The sequence below is a fragment of the Balaenoptera acutorostrata genome, chromosome 3 (assembly GCF_949987535.1).
Source record: "Balaenoptera acutorostrata chromosome 3, mBalAcu1.1, whole genome shotgun sequence".
Taxonomy (NCBI): Eukaryota; Metazoa; Chordata; class Mammalia; order Artiodactyla; family Balaenopteridae; genus Balaenoptera; species Balaenoptera acutorostrata.
In genome coordinates, this window is record NC_080066.1 from 113,501,854 (window position 1) to 113,515,579 (window position 13,726).

The 13,726-nt window shown below is 35.6% G+C and overlaps 1 protein-coding gene and 1 long non-coding RNA gene across 9 annotated transcripts in view; one reads left to right on the forward strand and one right to left on the reverse strand.

Annotated features, from left to right (window-relative positions):
• The window catches only part of LOC114237727 (uncharacterized), a 140,351-nt gene that overhangs the window by 65,668 nt on the left and 60,957 nt on the right, over positions 1-13,726 (forward strand). For 3 of the 4 annotated variants that reach the window (XR_009007791.1, XR_009007792.1, XR_009007789.1), the window contains exons 5-6: positions 3,554-3,721; positions 7,788-7,873. This is a non-coding gene — a long non-coding RNA (uncharacterized LOC114237727). Of the gene's footprint in view, positions 1-3,553; positions 3,722-7,787; positions 7,874-7,962; positions 8,813-13,726 lie in introns of those variants that run through there. The other variant, XR_009007790.1, reaches the window with a different exon arrangement.
• HEATR5A (HEAT repeat containing 5A) overlaps positions 1-13,726 on the reverse strand; it is a 118,704-nt gene that overhangs the window by 15,586 nt on the left and 89,392 nt on the right. For all 5 annotated transcript variants that reach the window (XM_007180689.3, XM_028166007.2, XM_007180690.3 and 2 more), the window contains 6 exons: positions 12,497-12,676; positions 10,434-10,673; positions 8,827-9,008; positions 7,091-7,159; positions 5,481-5,660; positions 3,545-3,764 (listed from right to left, as the gene is read on the reverse strand). In XM_007180689.3, the coding sequence (XP_007180751.2) occupies positions 3,545-3,764; positions 5,481-5,660; positions 7,091-7,159; positions 8,827-9,008; positions 10,434-10,673; positions 12,497-12,676 (1,071 nt within the window). The remainder of the gene's footprint in view (positions 1-3,544; positions 3,765-5,480; positions 5,661-7,090; positions 7,160-8,826; positions 9,009-10,433; positions 10,674-12,496; positions 12,677-13,726) is intronic.

Genomic DNA, 13,726 nt, shown 5'->3' on the forward strand with positions numbered 1-13,726 from the left:
AAAAAGGGAAAGCAAACAGTTTCAGGAGGAATAAACGAAGAGATTAGCTCACACTACATTTTCCGTTTTCTCTGTTGCAAGATATAGACCATTTCCATCATCCCAAAAGTTCCTTTGTGACCCTTTCCAGTCAGTCCCCTACACCTCAAGGGCAACTACTTTTTTTTTTTTTAATTTATCTATTTATTTATTTATTATTATTATTTTTTTTGGCTGCATTGGGTCTTCATTGCTGCGCGCGGGGTTTCTCTAATTGCGGCGAGCGGGGGCTACCCTTCATTGCGGTGTGTGGGCTTCTCATTGCCGTGGATTCTCTTGCTGCAGAGCATGGGCTCTAGGCACACGGGCTTCAGTAGCTGTGGCACGAGAGCTCAGCAGTTGTGGCTCGTGGGCTCTAGAGCGCAGGCTCAATAGTTGTGGCGCACAGGCTTATTAGTTGCTCCTCGGCATGTGGGATCTTCCCGGACGAGGGCTCAAACCCGTGTCCCCTGCACTGGCAGGCAGATTCTTTTTTTTTTTTTTTTTTTTTTAAATTAATTAATTAATTAATTTATTTTTGGCTGTGTTGGGTCTTCGTTTCTGTGCGAGGGCTTTCTCTAGTTGCGGCAAGTGGGGGCCACTCTTCATCGTGGTGCGCGGGCCTCTCATTATCGCAGCCTCTCATTGCGGAGCACAGGCTCCAGATGTGCAGGCTCAGTAGTTGTGGCTCACGGGCCTAGTTGCTCCGCGGCATGTGGGATCTTCCCAGACCAGGGCTTGAACCCGTGTCCCCTGCATTCGCAGGCAGACTCTCAACCACGGCGCCACCAGGGAAGCCCGGCAACTACTTTTTGACTTTTATCACCACAGATGTTTTGCCTGTGCTTGGACTTCACAGAAATGGAAAAATATCCAGTATGCACTCGTTTGTGACTGATTTTTTTTCTTTTAATAAATTCATTTATTTTATTTATTTATTTTTGGCTGCATTGGGTCTTCGTTGCTGTGCGCGGGCTTTCTCTAGTTGCTGTGCGTGGGCTTCTCACTGCGGTGGCTTCTCTTGCTGTGGAGAACGGGCTCTAGGCACACGGGCTCAGTAGTTGTGGCTCGCAGGCTCTAGAATGCAGGCTCAGTAGCTGTGGCGCACGGGCTTAGTTGCTCTGCGGCACGTGGGATCTTCCCGGACCAGGGCTCGAACCTGTGTCCCCTGCATTGGCAGGTGGATTCTTAACCACTGTGCCACCAGGGAAGCCCCTTTTTTTTAATGTTGGCCATTTTTAAAGTTTTTATTCGGGACTTCCCTGGTGGCGTGGTGGTTAAGAATCCGCCTGCCAATGCAGGGGACACAGGTTCGAGTCCCGATCCGGGAAGATCCCACATGCCATGGAGCAACTAAGCCCGTGAGCCACAGCTACTGAGCCTGTTTGCCACAACTACTGAAGCCCGCACACCTAGAGCCTGTGCTCCGAAACAAGAGAAGCCACTGCAATGAGAAGCCCACACACCGCAAGGAAGAGGAGCCCTCGCTTGCCGCAACGAGAGAAAGCCCGCACGCAGCAACCAAGACGCAACACAGCCAAATAAATAAATAAAAATAAATAAATAATTTTAAAAAAGGTTTTTATTGAATTTGTTACAATACTGCTTCTGTGTCATGTTTCGGTTTTTTTTGGCTACTAGGCACGTGGGATCTTAGCTCCCCAACCAGGGATCAAACCTGCACCCTCTGCATTGGAAGGCGAAGTCTTAACCACTGGATCACCAGGGAAGTCCCTGTGACTAAGTTTTTGCTTAACAATGTTTCCAGAGATTCATCCATGCTGCTATGTTATCCATATTTTGTTATCAGTGATTTTATTTCTCCTGAGCATACAACTGTTGGGTCACAGGGCTGATGTATCCTTACAACTTTATAAGAAATTTACAGGCTAATTCTTAACTTTTTATTTTTAATCACAAAATATTTAAAAACAAATATGTGATGTGTATATGCGTGTTTAGAAGGTGAAAGATTTATAGGATATGAAGAGAAACCAGAGTATGTGTATGCATGTATAAAACAGATACCTATTTACCTATCTCCAAGATTAACATTTTGCCTTTCTTAAATCTCTTTCTTAAAAAACAAACAAACAAAAAACCCCTAAAACTTTGTACACCACTAATTCTTGCCCCTCCTTTTGTAACCACTTTCCTCAAGTCACTGTGAATCACTCTCATTATGGTCTTACACTTTCACTCTAGACGTTTGTATTCATAAATAATAGATGCTGTTATTTCGTGTCTGAGTTTACTTAAAAGGCCTCATACTGTGTGTATCCTTTTTAAACTTGCTTTCCCCCCAACACTATGTTTTAATGATTTATGTGTCATTAACATGTGCTGATAAATTCTGTCAATAAATCAGTTTATTTCCATTTTTAATGCTATTGAAAGGTACAAAGTACAGTAAACACTCCACATATCTTTGTGTATAATTCCAATTAAAATTCTAACAGAACTTGATAGGCTGACCCTAAAATTCACAGCAAAGAGTAAAAAAAAATAATAGCCATTTTGAAATAACATGAAGATTAAAAGCAGCTACCAAATATCTAATCCATAAAATGCAATATTAATAACTGACTATAAAATTAGATCCCTAAGGGAATCTAAAAAAAGAGTAGATATACGTATATGTATAACTGATTCACTTTGCTGTACAGCAGAAACTAACACAACATTGTAAAGCAACTATACTCCAATAAAAATTAATTTAAAAAATTTTAAAAATTAAAAAATAAAATTTGATCCTTATCCTCATTCCACACACACAATATAAATTCTAGCTGGACTAAAGTCCAAAATGTAAAAAAGCAAAACTGTAAAGCTTATATTTCTTTATGACCTTAAGATACAAAGAAGTATCAGGCACTATACAAAAGCCATAAACAACTGATTATATTACTTTTAAAAAGGTAAAAGAAAGAGCAAACTACAGGCTGAGAGAAGATACCTGCAAGATATGGAATCACAAAGGAATAGTATTAAACATATGTAAAGGATTAATAAGTCAGTAAGAAAATGTCAAATACTCAGTAGAAAATGGGCAAAGATTATGACTAGGTGATTTATGGAAAAAGAAACTTAAACGTCCCATAAACCGATGAAAAAAGATTCCCAATCAAGGAAATAAACCAATGAAACTCTTTCATACTCATCAGATTGGCAAAAATTATTAACAATGATAACATATAATGATGGGAAGATGTAGAAAAACAGAAGCACGTTGCTGTTTGTATGTAATGTATGTTGTTTGTATACAATGTATGTTGCACATAGATTGTTGTAACCACTTTGGAGAGCGATTTGGCAGTGTCTTGTGAGGTAAGATGAGCATGCCTTATGACTTAGAGATTCAACTTCAGGGCCTCCACCCTGAAGCAACTCTCCCGTGCTTATTCTATGAATGAAAATTATTCTGGGAAAATGTTTCAGATAAACATTACCTGCTAACAGAGAAATTTTGAAAATACATGTTATTGACTGTCATTCTAGGGATTATGTAAATATTTTCCCCCCTTACCTTCAACAGGAAGCTGGGAGGCAAATTCTGAAGGCAAAGTTAGGAGAGCAAAATCCTGAAGCGCAGCAAGCCAGAGCCTACTTAATGTGCCAAGATCTGCGTGGACTAAGTCAAGCAGCCCGTCTGATGAAATCGACCCATTTCCAACACTTTCTTCTGAACAGGTCGTCTTCAAAGGTTGTTTGTGGTTTTTATGTCTTTCTACAGCAATTATGTAGACCTGTATAAAGGTTACTTTATAAATAGGAAAATCTTGTACCTACTGAAAAGGTGTTACAATATTTTTATCTTGCTGAAGAGGCAGACTTACCTTGAGCCTGCCTCCTGGACTTAAAATGCACTGTGATACCAAGAAGGTATACATGTGTAACCACACACACAAAACTAGGGTAGAAGGATCTAAAAGCATTATCTTCAGTGAGATATACTGGGATAATAAACATTTGACAAATATGCTGCCACCTTGCAGTTTACAACCATGACAGCTATAATTAAATGATCACAGCACTCTTTTTCACTAAGCCTAGACATGGCCTTGTAATCCATTTCAACATATGGCTACAGGCAGCCATCTCTGAATTGAAATAAGCTGAATATCTTCTTTCAATGTTACCACTAAATCACTATAAAAAGTTTAACTATATAGATTTAACATGGACTATAGAATGTTGAAGTATTCAACATAGTACATAATGTGTACTATCTCTTTATCCATAACTCCAAAATCCAAAAAGCTCTGAAAGAATCTAAGTTTGTGGGCAAATCAATCTGGTGGCAAAACACAAAAAAACTTATGTGAAGCTATTTATACAGTGTGAATATTCAAACATTTCACACAGATATATGAAAGTGTTTGATTATAGATTCTATGGTATTGTCCCAGACATCCTAGATGGATACATGAAATATGCATCCAAATTTTAAATCCCAAATATATCTGGCTCCAAGGATTTCAGATAATTATGGACCTCAATTACATGGAACTTGTTGGCTAGTCATTACTTTCACTAAGGAGAGAATAGGAGAAAGTAATGGCTTAAGCAAGAGTATAGAGATTCAAATTAGTACAAAGAACACTATATAAGCACAGAGTAATTTATAAAATAGGTTACAGAAATTACAGAATCTCTGTTTGCTCTACTAAAAGCATATGTTTAAAGCATTTAGAGTTGACTGCTAAAGATCATTAGATCCAACTTATTAAATCTAGGCAGAACTACTTCCTGAGATTTGTCAACACTAAATAATGACAAAAATAGACACTTTACAATCTTCTGATTTTAATTAGCCCTACTGGAGGAAACCCTTTCTCAGTTGCAATCTGAGACTATACACTTCATTAAAGTGATATATGAACCAAGACTGGCCAAGTCTGGTAACTGCTGAAGCTGGAATGACAGGTATATGTGAGTTCATTGTACTATTCTATTCACTTCTGTATATGTGTAAACATTTCCATCGCAAATTTAAAAATTATATAGCTTTCTTCCTGATTAGAAAAGTAAATAAAGAACAGTTAAGCACTTCCCTCTAAGATTTCTCTAATCTTAGGAAATAAAACAACTTACTTAATATTCAAGTCACTTTATGAAAGAGCACTAAAAAATATTAACATATGTGTTATAGAGTTGACAGAATATATGAGCAAACCCACATTTCCAATAATTCAGGTTTCAATAAAAGTTGATTTCCATTGGCTATTATTAAAGTCTCTCATGACTGCCCCTGCTTAAAGCAGCAGATAACAGACAACAGAGGGCACTCTAGAATCCTTGGCCAAAATATCAATTAGCATATAAATACATCTCATGTTGAAAGTCTTCTGTTAACCTTAAACATAGACTTATTTGTGTTTTAAATAGCTAACTTCAGTTTATGGCCTAAGATGTTTATTAACAACTTCCAAAATTCTAGTCATAAATTGAGAAGTACTAACCTCTGCCCAGGCTTTTAGCACAGCTAAGATCTCCATGGTAGAAGCACTTTCATTATATAAGTGACTTAGAGCTTCTTTTCCAACCTGAATTTTTGTTAATGATGCAACAAGCAACTGATGAACTCTTCGGAGATCATTAAGGTCACTTACAACTCCACTTGCTATCCAGGCACTGCAAACCTAGTTTTTTAAGAAAATCAAAGGTTATATTTAAAAATTATGAACACCCCCTTTGTGAGTTCAGCAAAGCTCACCCATATCTCAGGAATCTGGTCATTGAAATCATCTTGCTATCAAGAAACCCCAAGGGATACTGGTGATAATGATAGTCAAAGCCAGCATTTCAAAAGGGAATGAAGTCTTAAGGTTGAAGAAAGGAAACCGTGCTAATAAGTATATAAATCAGAGTTTCAGATGTTATTAACACAGTGAAATTAAGCCATGAAAGGCATCACTTTCATAAATGTTTGGATTAACATTTGAATTATATCTCCAATCCTGACTATTTCATCTTATTATTATTTTAAAATCAGCGATTAATTGCATAGTTAATTATTTTATCTTTCTTGAAAGATAAATTACCTACCATTTAAACCTCAATGAAGATTGATTCTTTTGAAGATATTTTTAATTTTTAAAACGAAACATCATTAATAATTCTCCAATTCAAAAAGTTTACTCAATTATCAGAGGTTATCTATAAAGGTTTTCCTAGGTGTCACCATATTTCTCTTTTACTACAGAAAATTTATTTTTCTTTTATCATATATTTAGTTTGCATCTCATTTCACAAAAGATTTCAAGTGGCTTACAGCGAGAACACATATAATAAAACGATGATAAGTTAGACTCAGGACAACAGTTCACACACTTCTATGAATATTTGAAGGCACTCAAACATTTCCTAAATACAAATGAATTTAGAAATTTGAAAAAACTGAGTAAAATTATAATTAATTTAATTCACATCAGTTCTGCTTTTAATTATTTCAGGCCATTCGGGTCTGGATATTGAATGTCTGACAACCACACCAAGAAAAGCAACTATTTAAAATTGTATATTATATGGCTCTCAGCTATATGAAAAAAAGCTCAACCTCACTTGAAATACAAATCTAAACTATCCTGAGATACCCTTTTTACTCCATCATATACACAAAAATCTAAGTTTGACAACTCACAATGCTGCTGAGACTTTGGGGAAATAGGCACTTGCATACAGTGCTGGTAGGAGTTTAAATTGGTAAACTCCTGTAATGTACTCTTTAACCCAGCAATTCAATTTTAGGGAATTTATCTCACAGATATGCTTAGACCCAGTGAAATGACCTATGCAGAAAGAAGGTCATTCACTGCAGCAGTATCCATAATAGCAAAAGACGAAAAAACCCATATTTCCATCACTAGGGAGCTGGTGACATACCCATATATTGGATTACCATGCAGTTATGAGAAAGAAAAAGTTCTCTAAACTTAAAAAGCAAAGGAAAAGGGGCAACTGAGATGAATGGTTAGACAACTATAATGTAGAACCTTGGTATCAAATACTAACTGGAGAGCTGCTTCCTAAGAGAGGGTTTTTCTTAAAATTTATCTTTTTAACCATTTACCTGACATGCTTTGGCAGTGACGTCAGGTGGCGTCTCTGAGGTGAAGGCTGGTCTAAGTGCCGCTCCTACCTGGCAAGAAATTACAGGCTCATTCAAGCATCAAAAAGTAAGATAGCACAAACTTTTTCTCTCTAAAATTAGTTTTTTTAAAAATTAGTTATTTATAATAGGTATTATGAACACCTTTTGTTTTTGCCTGCCCAGCATACCTTCCCGTTCTTAGCTAAGTGCATCCGAGTTTTCCTTTGGGGAACCTTCTCTCTCCACAACTCTCAGCCCATGTTGTTGCTATGGAGTTGCGAGCACTCTCTGGCTCCAGGGATCCACACTGGGATAATGAAAGCTCTCCTGAGGACATCTGCTAGGAGTACTAGGAAAGAAGCGCTCTCTTTAAAAGACTCTGGATGCTTAGAGAGCCACCTTGATACCACTTGGAGAGGACAAACTTGAGAATAAAGCCAGTGCAGAAGAAAGCAGAGCCAACTAAGGTTCCTGAAAACAATTTTCCTTCTCTGCTTAAGTGAGTGGTAATTTTATTTCTATCATTTGCAATTTTAAGAGGATTAAAAATATAACAGAGGTCCCCTTAAGTAAGTTGAATTATAATATTTTAGTCTAACGTGATTAGTTGTATCTAACTCCTGTCCCTTCCTTTTGCTCCTTCCCTAAACACACATTGGCATTACCTGCTGGGAAGATGTGATGGAGCCTGCTGACCAACTGGGGAACTGGTCTGGATTCCCTAACTGCCAGCCATCAGAAGCTGCCTTTGAATCATGAGAGGTATCCTTGGACGAATGCTACTGAAGGATTACATGTGATGTGTGTGATAGAATATGTGATGATTTTGTTATCTTCCTTGTTCCTCCTAGGCTGCTCAATGCACCAGTCAAAAAAACACCAGTTAAAAAGCTTACAGAACCAGTAATAGAAACCTGAATTCTTTTCCAAGTCTAGGGGAAAAAAAGGAGGTTATATCTAGACTAGGAGTAATAATTTGAAGATGAAACCGGCATGTAGCCTAAATGGAATGTTTATTAATGATTTGGTGTTATCTTAGCTTATTTGGATATTTTGTAAAGAATTTCATTATCAAAGACCTTTGGACTTCTCTGGTGGCGCAGTGGTTAAGAATCCGCCTGCCAATGCAGGGGACACGGGTTCGAGCCCTGGTCCAGGAAGATCCCACATGCCGCGGAGCAACTAAGCCTGTGCCCCACAGCTACTGAGCCTGCACTCTAGAGCCCACGTGCCACAACTACTGAAGCCCGTGTGCCTAGAGCCCGTGCTCCGCAACAAGAGAAGCCACCGCAATGAGAAGCCTGTGCACTGCAACAAAGAGTAGCCCCCGCTCGCAACAACTAGAGAAAGCCCGCGCACAGCAATGAAGACCCAACGCAGCCAAAAATAAATAAATTTTTTTTAAAAAAGAACAATACCTATCCCACAGGGTTATTGTTAAAGATTAACTTAGCAAATGAATATTAAAAAAGAAAAGCCCTTTATTCCCCCAAAATTACCAAAAAGGTTTTAATTATGAAAATTAACCTTTAGCATTATAAAAGACCTGTTTTATGTATTATTTTGCTTTTACATGACGATTTCTTCTTTAAACATATACTGATTATACTGGTGATATATTAGCAGAGATACATACTCATTTACGTATTAAAAGGTGACATGCCAATTAGTTTCACTTTTAATAATAATAAAGTTCTCTAGTAGAAAGAGCTTACATTGGCTTGATACTGTTCCAGAATCACATGACCTGGAAACTCTGGTTCTGGAATAGCTGCAAATCGCCGAATAACAACTAACAGTGTTTCAAGGCCAGAAAGACGGAGCTGATCACTGTGATCTGTGGCAGCCATAAAAGCCATGCGAATTAAGTCAGCAAGATGTAGCACCAAAAAGTCATCTGCAATATTAAAAAAAATATATCTTATTAAGAAAAAGAATACGCTGGAACTAAGATTTATGTTAAGTGATCATTTTTCCTCCTTTTAATTTCATAACCTAGACTTTCTTTTAAGTACTTCTGATTTGATTTACATTTTACTCTTTGTTAAATACAGACTTTAAAGCTGGTTTTACTGTACCAGTGCAAATACTCACATACAAACAACTATCCCAAAGCAAGTAATTATACAGCTATGCAAAAACAAAGGCAGAATTAGCATCCTTTAAATGAGTACTAATAGTACCTTCAATAAAAATTTTGTTCAGACTTTCTGATAAAAGTACATTAGAAGGTACTCAGGAGACTTTGGGTTTTGATGAATTAGGCAGTAATTTAATCATCCTCTTTACATCAAGTTGAGGCTAAAAGACCTAATGGCCCTTTAAAAAAAGTTTTATGTGGTTCTTTATATGGACTACATTACCTTACTTTTTTGCATGTCCTGCCACACACACAAATGATGGGAGCATAAAAATATTTCTGGCTGTGAAATTATAAATGATAATTCCTTTCACGCCTACAACATATTCTTTGGTATAATAATTCTACTGGGGAGAGACATAAGACAATCATTTAACACTGTTCCAACAATAAAATGTTTACAGGTACAACTAACCTTTACCTAAAAAATATGTGAGACTAATTCAAAGAAGTATACTAGTTATAGGTCACACTGAAGAAACCAACTCATCTTAGTAAGTGCCAATTACAGTTTTAACTGGGAGCACAGGAGGCAGTAAGCACCTATAACACACTAATTTTATACCTATCAGAATAGTGCTCATCACAAATAAGAGACTCAATAAATGCTTGCTTGAAAAACAATTAAAATAGAAATACCTAATTCACACTCTCAGACTGACAATAACAACATCTTGCCTTATGATTCTTTTGTCAGGTAAAGGATATTTCCAAGGCACTGAGATATGAGCATTGAGTCTTTGAACATATGTGCTTAAGTGATTTTAAAAAATTAGACATTAAACCATAACCCACAGGCATTTAGGTAAAAATAATAAAACTGAACAATAAAAGGTCAAAATGGTCTTACAACTCAGCTTACTTTACATTGAGACAGACTTAAATGTTTTCTAGGTAATATCCGTGAAACCAAAATAATCTATGAGCAAAACTGCTCTAAGTTACCATTCAGAAAATAAAATTTAGAAAATAAAATTTGGGAACTAGCTAATGTACATACTACTTTCCAAGAACATGACTATTCTCTATAAACTTAATATATCACATATGTCCACTAAACAAAAGTGAATGCGAATTTAAGAAGTTTAATCATTAAAAATGTATTTGAACATTAAAAATACACTGTAGGCAGAGAGCATTTCAATGTATATCATTTGGTCTTTTCATTATTATGCCACTTACTTCTTGAATCCCTTTTTTTCATTTCTTGTGCTAAAGCTATGTCAAAATGTGCACTGTGTGCATTCTCACACTGGTTAATTATCCTGCAGACACATTCAGCAGCAAAGACTCTTGTAGCCCATCGCGGATTGGTAAAAGGATGAGGTCTGCCATCATTTCTGATGGTCAGGACTGAGGCATCATCCCCTTTATCTCCTTCCTCTTCTTGCATTGTATCCACACAAGTTACAGTTGTAAAATCTTTTATCAAGGGAGAATACACATAATTACAATCAGTTGGAAGATATATTTATAAAGGGACACAATGACTTCAAGTACAGACTAGAATTACTGTTGATCAAAATGACTACTAATAACAGTGGTATCTAAAGAAATGCTAAAAAAACTATTCTTAAAAATGACAAAGTTGTTAAATTATATTTAAAGTGAAAACTGAACATGATACTAGAATAATTATCAATCCCCTGTATGTAGATGGATATACTTAAGGAAGCTCAGAATTCCCTAGTAGGGAGTGTGGTGGATAGAACTAGAGATGTTGTTTTAACACTGGGGCCTTGAATGAATTTAAGAAGGTTCCTGAACCCACTAAAAATGTCCAAAAATATTTTTCTCAGGACAGACCCACTGCTGTAATTACAGTCTCAAATTGTCCTGATGGCCAGAGCCATTAAGTAGTAAATTATTTCCCCTTAATATTATACTAACTGCTAACTTATTAACTCTGTTTAACTCGACTTAAATTGGAACTTATGCTTTAAAACAAACCAACTTGTTTTTCTTAAATTATCTTGTCTGTCAACATTTTTTGAGTGTGATACAATAGATAGCAATGATGTTACAAATAAAGTTAAGGCAAACTCCTGCCTTAAAACTGAGAAGTAAACAGAGACTGAAATGTGTGTTTTCCTAATAAGAAGGGATAGAGGCAAACTACAAAGGATAAAGAATAAATGGTGAAATAAAATTGAGCTATTAAAAATTTTTAAAAAGATAGGTAAGATACCAGAAAAGTATAATCAACCTATCTATGCACATATATTTTTTTCTTTAAAGAAGTCCTTCTAAGTTCTTCAGTAGTGGGGATAGAGGAGAACATTAAAGAAGGAAAACATGTAGAGCATAATGGTTGAAAGAGCAGGTATAAATCACTGGAAGAGTACCAACAAGAACAGAGGTAGACAGAGAAGAATATGAAAAAAAAATGCCAGAAATTTTATGGTACCTTAAAAAATGCCAGAAATTTTATGGTACCTTTCTTCCTTTCACATAACTTAACTCAGAGACCAAAGCTACATTAAATTATAAGGCTTAAGTAACTGGGTTGAGAGCTACTGAAATATTATGAAGAGTTAGATTTTAAAGTCATGTAGGCTAAGGTTTGAATACATCTGTGTGTGTCTTTGGGAAAATTACTTAACCTTTCGAAGTCTTGTTTTGTCTCGTGTAAAATGGAATAATACTGCCTACTCATAGGATGGTTAAAGGATTAAATCATATAAAATATGTACAATACCTGGAGCAGAATTGGTTTCTATCCTCTTTCTTCCTCATTTATTTTCTTAGTCCAGGATATAAATTTTGAAGACTCTAACACACTTTCTCACTAATAATTATCTTGTACTAACAAAAACATTAGAGAAATAACACTATATTTTAAATGAACATTATTAAGAGTATAGAAACTGGCTTGCTCAAAATGTCATAACTTTTGGTGAGTTTTCTATTAAGTTGATTTGAGGCAACACCTCAAATATTTCTCATATGTATGAAAATAAATGATGGGGCTGCTGTAAGTTAGGTCATCCCTTTTATAGCATAAATAACAATTCTAATTTTTAGTTTGTTTTTCACAGGAAAGTCATATAAGACAATTATAAGAGAAAAAAAAAGTAGGCTTTTAAGTGTTGGACTTCAACACTAGCATTAGAATCTCCATTAAAGAAAACAACAAGCAATTACAACCCAAATATCCAGACTGATAAATTGTCACTAGCAAACAATTTTATATAATGCTTTTACTTTTTATTTTATTATATTGGCTGGTAATCACCAATACTTACCAGCTGATGCAGCGAGTACATCTTTACAAAGCTTTAACCAAAAGGAGAGTTTATCCACTGCCATAGATGTGAGCATATGGTTTAATGTCTCTTTGATATCATGGCATAATCTCCCATCTGTCTCTTGGTCAAGTAAGGTCAGTAAGGCCCCTTCAAGGCCCACTTCTCTGATGTTAGCATCTGACAAGAAGAAAATCGATGATCTAAGTAATACAGAAAACAAAACTGCCATATGAGAAGCACACACATTCAGTAGTTATTAAAATATTACATGCAAATATATTCTAAAGAACTAGTCCAAATATTGCACCTCAACCTACTGAGGTCTATTTTAGTTCACAATTCAAGTTTGGTAATTATTCACAACACTGCAAAGTTATTTTTTATGCAATGTCATTGAAAGATAAATCTTTATTAAGAGTTAACTAATATGTTTCCCTTAAATTAGGTAAACATTTAAACCCAATTAGCATTCAATACTTATAAAAATTTATACAATGTTTCTTGGTATGATTATTTTATCTTCTCTTTAAAGTTAATTCAAATAAATAATCATAATTAAGTTTTACTTATTCTGGTACAAAAGCTTTACATTTATTAACATGAGAGTAAAACTCAGACAGAAAACAACTATTGTATGGAGAACAGTGTTTAATTACTGCAACTAAGCTACAGTGGATCTAAAGAAGACTATTGAATTAATATAAATTACTACACAGTATTCTCACTGCAAAGTAATAAATCATCTCCAAAAAGAAATATAAACCTTGATCTAGTGTCTATTTCCTCTAATTCTGAAAATGTCAAAAGAACATATACATTTTCTCTTGAAGATTTAACTCATTTGGCAATTATGAAAGCATTTAGTTCTAAAAATTATGCTACTATTTTAAAAGAGGAGTTATCTTTTAAAGATCAGAAGGAGGAGGTAGAAATGTTTCTGATTAGGAGTCCGTAAGTCAGAACAGCCCAATGTAATGTGTGAGTCGTGACCGGATCATAAATTTGGATGGGGGTGAGAGGGGTAGGAAAGAGTTTATAAAGGACTTTTTCTTTTTTTTTATAATGGGAAATTTGTGTGAGGACTGTACATTCTATGAAGCTACTAAATTAATGTTGATTTTACTAGGTATAGAAATAACATGTGGTCATGTAGCAGAATATCCTTGAAAAATGCAAATAAGTATTTAGGGGTGAACCATCATGATGCCTGCAACCTGCTTTCAGATG